Raw genomic sequence first — 7,296 nt, 5'->3', positions numbered from 1 at the left:
AAGTGTCCTACAGCTTGGTGAGGACGTGGAGGTCTTGAACAGCTCCCAGCGTGCACGCGCACGCAAACCTTCACGCGTACGCCGCTCAATCCGCCTGTCAAAAAAGAGGCGGGCTGTGATTGGCCCTCGGGGCCCTGGTTCCACATCAGCCGACAGATGGCATCATGTCGGAGGAGGAGAGGGAGGCGGCTGAGGAGGTGAAGGGATAGGGGAGGGGCACTGCTCCCCGTCAGCAGCCAATGGGAGAGCGAGGAAGGAGTGACGCCCGAGGGGTGTGCCCTATCAGGAGACTGGGGGTCAAAGCCCTCATTGTGGTCGGTTGACTGGCAGTCCTCCTCCCAGTTAACAGAATAAATATTTGTTCCGCTTATTTGAAATTCAATTTTGCCTCTTCAAAATGAACATTTGAAATATACATTCTTCACCTACTTCCTGCTGGAATTGGAATGATGAAGCGCATTCACATGGACGGCATTGGCAAATGTGATGTCACGTTTTTACATCATGTAAAATGTTTAGCATTTGTCTTACACTATATCGTTGCAATTATTAACATTGTAATTTCATGGCTTTGTTATATCTGCAGTGCATTGTTTAAGTCTGGTGTTTTTTTTCCCCATGACATGGAGTTGTGACTTCACTTTCAAGTTTTTCTTTGTTTTTTGCATTTGGCCCACATAATACCAATATGTTCAAGTAAACATTGTTTATTCAAATTTTTTAAAACTTGATTATTAAGTCTACAAGGCATATACTTTCAATATTTTCTACCCACATTGCAACAGTCTGTTGACTTGTCCACGCACAGACCCTAAAGCAGTATCCGACTGCAAAAAGGATTCTGTTGCTGTACAGAATTACCCCAAAATGTACACCCCTCACATATTATCCCAACTCCGGCCTTCACTTTGGCATCCAGTTCACACGAGATAACGGGGACAGCTCCAAGCACATGTCCGGATGCCCCATAGAAACGATTTGATTAAACCCCTGGCATTCTGCTTTTAATCCTGCATTATTGACTACCTTTGTCATACTACCAAGTTGTCTGAACACACTAAGTCATTATTAACTTGAGGAAAAACGAAGCCAACTGGAATGCAGATATATTTTACATACAGATTCATACATTTCACTCACACACATACACAAACACAGAAAGGTTCCACAGAATCAATCTGCTCGGTTCGTGATAGGACCACAATGGCTCGGTGTCCGTTGAAATCGAACTCATTGTGTCTGCACACAAGACAGGCAAGTGTACAACTAAGGCTCTGTCCGAACCCTACCCTAACCATTAACCCTAATCCGTGGAGAACAGTTCAAAAAATGGAAGGATGGATTTATTAACATTGAAATGAATAAAATAAACAGTTTCTCTTTTAAATATTGTCATAATTTACATGAATAAAGATTTATTACAAAGTATTTTTTTCTCAGTGGGTTTTTTTCTGTTATGAAAGGTCAATTTGGAGAAAAAGAGATCATAAATCGTCGTGTCTCGGTTTCACTGATGGGGGAAATGAAGTTTTTCTTTTTGGATCCGCTCTCAAATATTGAGCAGACGGCATAAAAGTTACTCATCAGCACCGTGCAAAACAGCTGCAGGCTTTCGACCCCCAATGGAAAAAGATGGACGCCGCCGGGTACCGTGGCTCTGACGTCCGTCACAGCTTGAAACCCGAATGAATGGAGACAACGCCGGCTGTCAAGTTGTGGTAGCGTGCGCAAGAAAAACCAGCCTCCTCCAGCAGTTCCTTCAACTCCTCCTGCACATTGCAGAAAAAAAGGAAAGGCTTTTTATTTATTTTTACATAGTAAGGTTTTGAATGCTCTACACCTAACCATAACACCTTTATTTGAAAAAGACCACAAAAAAATGACCATGGCTTTTTTTTTGGGGTGAAAAAAATGTTACCATGTAGAATAAAAAAAAAAAAAAATTTCATACAATGACTGAAGCATGATGACAAAGGTAGTTTTTGTTGTTACCTGAGCTGGAAACTTGCGTATGCTTTCCACCAAATACTGGTATGACTTCCAGTCTCCGGCAATCACTTCTCCCAAAACCGGGATCACCTGGAAGCTGTAAGCGTCGTAAAGCCTAGAAAAAAAGTTGGCAGATTGTTCAAGGACAGCGTCAAATACGATCTTTGTGGAGTCCCGGTACGCTTTGGGTTCACCTGGCCAAGATGGGATTGGTCACCTTGCTGAACTCCAAACACATGAACCTGCCTCCAGGCTTTAGCACTCGCAGGGCCTCCTGTAGGGCCTCAAGAGAGAAATACACAACTTTTTTTTTTTTTTTTTTCAGGGGAAGCGAGTCATTTTACAAGATAAAAGTCCGATTTTTACAAAATTTCTTTTAGATCTCTGGATTAAATACTCTCACGAATAAATGTATAAAATTATTTCTTTTTTTTCTCTAAAGAATTTATTCCTAATTTAAATTTGAGAAGACTCATTTTTCTTCATTTTTTGATGAGATTTTTGGTGTGTTTTTTGGTGAACATTCCAAGAGCATCTCAGGTGCTACAAATGACAAAGAACAAGAATGAAATGATAGAAAAGTGTTTACCAACTCCACGCGCGTGACGTTGCGAAGCCCAAACGCAATCGTGTAAATATCAAACTGATCGTCGTCGAACGGCAGCTCCTCCGCGTCCCCGACCACCCACAGCACATCTGACACACACGTGAATGAAGACCTTGGATATGTGGCTGAGCAAATGTAGCGCACCCTGACATGAAAGTGCCTCACTGCTCCCTTTTTCTTTTTTGTCCGTGCGGGTCTCTTTGCTCACCGCTAGCGAGGCCTTCAAGGTGAGCTTTCTGCTTGCCCACTTTGAGCATCTCCTTGTTGATGTCACAGACCACCACCCTGGAATCTCGGGCTCCGCCTTCCTCACCCTCCCCGAGGTTGCCCGGGTAGTTGTGAGACATGTCCTGCCACGACGCCGTCCGTCTGGCCTGCCGCTCTTTTTGCGAGGATATGTATTCCAGGAAACGAAATGCAATGTCGCCTGGGTCAAGAGGAGAATAGATGAAGCATATTTTGCTGATTTCGGAGTTTTTCCCCCGACATTCAAAATGTAACGTGGCCGCCAAAGCCAAATGTCAGGCCGTCACCGATGATACAGCCATGTTTTCCCTTAACTCTTCATATCTTCCAAAAATCACAGAGCAATTACACACTGAACAAACTGGAGGCTGGATAGACTTAACTTAACCAGTGATTCTCAAATATTAGGAAAAGTTGTTTAGAAAATGGGTGGATGGAACGTGGGACACAGGCGCCCTCTTGTGGTACAAATAAGAATCACTACACACAGACTATTTAGTTGCAAATGGTACCACGTCTGGCTCAAAAAGATCCCCGCTTTTCATCACCTGTTCCGCCGGCCACGTCCAGGAGGCGTGCCCCGGGCTGAGGGTGCATGGCATGCAGCAGCGCGTCTTTCCACAGACGATGGATGCCCAGACTCATGGCGTCATTCATCACGTCGTACTTCGGTGCCACGTTCTCAAACACTTGATACACTACAACAGTGAGAAGATGTCAAAAGCATGTCACAAATGTTTGGAATTACATTTTCTTTTGCCAAACTCTTATTTGACTGCCAAAACATACATATTTCCTTGCAATTAAGACAAAGTCGGGAAGGACTACTTGGCTAAAGTAAAAAATTAACTCCACCCTAAAATTCTGCAGTATTAATAGCACTAGTCGCTGCTTATTTTTGAAGCAATTTCCATTTGATTAATAGTTTTCAATGCCTGTTAATAAAATGTTAAGGTAGGAGTGTTGTTGAACAAATGTTATCATACTGCAACAATCTTTTTTTACTTTTCACAGTTTTAATGGATTTGCTACAAAATGTTTGAATATGATGTTTGCACCTTTAATGTTAGAAATGTAAAAGTGAAAATCATGGGTTTTTTTCGCGTTCCATTGTGTTGTACTAGACTTCATTGGGAAAAATTCCATTTCATATTTGCTTAATAAGGTAACAATCTAATATGAGCTTTTTTATTTTGCTAATGTCAACAATTACCCCTATCTCAGAATTCGGCAAGATGTATAGCACCAAACAATACTCTTAACTTGTTTTAGATATCCATTTGTTTACACGTTTTAATGGCATAAGCTCTAAACTTCTTTGAGCAAAAGTATCAATCCCAGCACAAAGTTAGAATCCGAATTTACAAGTAGAAATTTCTAATTTCATAAATATCAAATGTCTTATACTTGAGGAATGCCCACGATTTACAAGGCAAGTAATAGTTAAAATAGCGAGATTCACAACGAATTTCGTTCTTGATTTACCTTTCTTCGACTTCTCGCCCTCCGGAACAGTTTCAAAGCCAAAATGAGTGTTTTTCTCCGCGGCTCCATCGCTAAAACTTCGGCAGGATGGTGGCGCACAGCCGGGGGGAAACAGACGCCGAATGCTTGCCGTAGAAAGGAAAACGGCCGTGGTAGATGGGTGAAGAACGCACCGGACAACGGAGGCCGCCATCTTTACCGATGCGACTCAAATCTACGTCACGTGACGCAATCAATGGGCGACTTTATTTATTTATATATTTATGTATTTATGTATTTATGTATTTATTTATTTCTTTGTAAATCAGTCACTTTATTGAAACTTGTTTTGATTTCCGTTAACAATCAAGCCCAAACGTATTTTCATAGTGACAATACAGACTTTATGCATCAACAAATAGCCTTAAAATGCAAAATATCGAACGACGGACAATTTCCTGCAAAGGTTTTCCCACAGTCGACATCCATTTTATGTGTTCATGCGTAACATTAAAAAAAAAAAAGAATAGAAAAACAATTAATCTGCACCTTCATGTCATTTTTAGGTACAGTAGGTAACGGAATGGCCGCCCTCTGCCACTGCTTCACAATCATTCATTCTTGTCAGCCAACACTTGGGCTCGACTTCCACATTAAGGAGCAGTAACCCGGCGGTACGACAAGCCGAGGCCGGGTCCGCCGGCGCCGCCGCGGGTGGCGGAGTTGCCAAAGCTGTCTACCTTGGCCAGCTGGCGTAGGTGGAAGAGCAGTGTCAGCTTCCTGGTCATGGAATGCAGCGCAAGCGCGGCGGCCACGACCTGGGCCAGCGCGGCGGTCAGCAGCAACGAGTGGACGGCACGCTCCAGCGGGAGGATGAGCTCCCCCTCGTCCGTCACAAAGAACAACAGCACCGGCAGCTCCAACGATAGCGTTAGCACGCAGAAGCAGCACAGCCATGCAACCTACACACACATGCACACGTATATACATTAGTTGCAAGAAATTTACAAGTATACACAGTACATGGTCATTTGGAGTACATAATTTGAAGATCATAAAGTAGATTAAAAAAAATATATATATATATACGACAGGAACGTTGAGGATCTTAAAAAGAAATACTTCAAGTAAATAATAAAGTACATGAAGGAAAACAGGATGGGAACTACTAAAAGAATCACTCAAAACAATGCATGCGAAGGAAAGCTCTCACGTTCTGGTGCAGGTTGCCAAAGTAACCCAGGTAAAGGCGGACAGTTTCCACGACAGTGACGAGAGCGATGCCGCTGATCGCCAGACCCTGATAGTATCCTGGAAGATGCGCAAACTGAAAGACAAACACACGGGCTTTGAGTTGCCTGCAGGTCTGCTTGAAATCGAGCTTGTGGAAGCCATCTTTTGGAAATGTCGTGGACGGATTGAGGGAAATCATTCATTTCTCGCTTGCAATGCTGATCATTCCTGAGAGCTTAGCAAATTTGTGCGCAACTGGTAAACCTTTTTCGCCTTTATGGGAACGTAGAACCGAGCTCTCATTTTCAAAAAGGTCAGTGCGCAAACCCTAAACTAATTCACCCCATTGATACCACAAACCCAATCTTAAAGGTAACTCTAATCCTGACCTAAGGATCTCTATTGGAATCTTTGAACCCCAAAAAAGAATTTTGCAACCCTGTTTTTGTTTTCAATTTCTTGGAACGTGGATGAGGTTTGACGGTGAGTTGGCTCACTGGCCCTCTCAGTGACTCTCGGTCATGTTTAGCCCAAGCGCTGACCTTGACTTCCAGCATGCAGACGGACGAAAACCACCAGCAAGGCACATAAAACATGTTGAAGTAGATCGACATCTGCAGACACACGTCGTACCACCATGCTGAAAAGCCACAAATTGCACTAATGTCATACACACACACACTCACACAAACACACAATGTTATGAATGTTGACTGAAATTTTATAAAAAGCTTTTTCTTGGAAAAAAGAAGGATCTCAAAGCACTATATATTTTCTTTGACTAGCACATTTATTATTATTAGTAGTAGTAGTAGTATCATTATTATCATTATTATTATTATTATTATTGATTTCTAAAATATTGGCTTTTCAACTGAATACAAATCAGACTTGCATTTGTTGTGTGTGTTTAAATGTTCATGTTTTAGAAGCCAGCCATCTATTGTCCGCATGTGTTGTTTGTGTCGCTAATCCCCCCCTCCGACATATGCGCTGAAGAATGTCGTCACTCCATTTGAACATGTAAAAGCTTTGATCAATAATATCGGATGATTATCTTTTCCTTTCTTCAAAACGTTTAACTTTTTCTGTCATATGTGTTTATATGTTTACTGAACCAAATCAGTCAAAGTCAAGAATGAAGACCAACCTGAACGTGAAACTAAAGACGAAGGTGAAAGGTCACGGGGCTCTCTGCGGGCGTACGAAGAAGAGTCCGCGCAGGCCGGGCCCACGCCGACGTTGTCGGGAACCGGCGAGTAGAACACGGGCATCACGCAAACGTGCACACGCACCACGCAAACGTGCACACGCACGCGTGCGCAAGGTTTGCGGTGGGGACGCTAATCAGATTGGCAAACAGGAGGCGGGCGCTTTGCGGATTAGTCGAAATCTTCTCATGAGTCAATCTAAAACGATAACTACTACTACTACTAATTAATACTGGGAATTCAATGTCGTATAGACAAAATGCGACATATTGCATGTCGTCTAGAAGCAACACGGATCAACTAAAGGCAAAAGAAAAGGACAGAAATTCAATCAAATACGCTTCAAGGGCGCATTGAGACTGCACTGAAAAGAAAATGGACTCATCGGATAACAACGTTGGACACAGTGGCTCCTCTCTTCTATAAACTCCAAGATTTAACGGACTGAAAAAGAGCGTTCGGTTTTGTCCAGTAGATGTCAGAGTCGAGTTGTTATAAAAATTTGCTGCAATTACACGATCCCGTCAGTAAACGGCGCTGTGGAGC

The 7,296-nt window shown here is 42.7% G+C and overlaps 2 protein-coding genes across 2 annotated transcripts; both read right to left on the bottom strand.

The window, feature by feature from the left end:
* Positions 1-691: 691 nt before the first annotated feature.
* coq5 (coenzyme Q5, methyltransferase) lies at positions 692-4,547 on the bottom strand. Its single transcript, XM_085910825.1, has 7 exons — positions 4,328-4,547; positions 3,391-3,540; positions 2,805-3,023; positions 2,579-2,685; positions 2,184-2,272; positions 1,993-2,104; positions 692-1,769 (listed from the first exon to the last, which is right to left on the bottom strand). The coding sequence occupies exons 1-7, from the start codon at positions 4,518-4,520 to the stop codon at positions 1,668-1,670; spliced, it is 972 nt and encodes a 323-aa protein (XP_085766951.1). The 5' UTR covers positions 4,521-4,547; the 3' UTR covers positions 692-1,667.
* Positions 4,548-6,944, bottom strand: LOC147058339 (transmembrane protein 17A-like). The gene is made up of 4 exons (XM_085910826.1): positions 6,690-6,944; positions 6,082-6,179; positions 5,520-5,633; positions 4,548-5,268 (listed from the first exon to the last, which is right to left on the bottom strand). The coding sequence occupies exons 1-4, from the start codon at positions 6,811-6,813 to the stop codon at positions 4,960-4,962; spliced, it is 645 nt and encodes a 214-aa protein (XP_085766952.1). The 5' UTR covers positions 6,814-6,944; the 3' UTR covers positions 4,548-4,959.
* Between the last annotated feature and the right edge of the window lie 352 nt (positions 6,945-7,296).

Source organism: Syngnathus leptorhynchus, chromosome 4, assembly GCF_054491065.1.
Source record: "Syngnathus leptorhynchus isolate UIUO chromosome 4, UIUO_Slep, whole genome shotgun sequence".
Classification (NCBI taxonomy): domain Eukaryota; kingdom Metazoa; phylum Chordata; class Actinopteri; order Syngnathiformes; family Syngnathidae; genus Syngnathus; species Syngnathus leptorhynchus.
The sequence above is the reverse complement of the archived record's forward strand: the minus strand, read 5'-3'. Positions and strand labels throughout refer to the sequence as shown.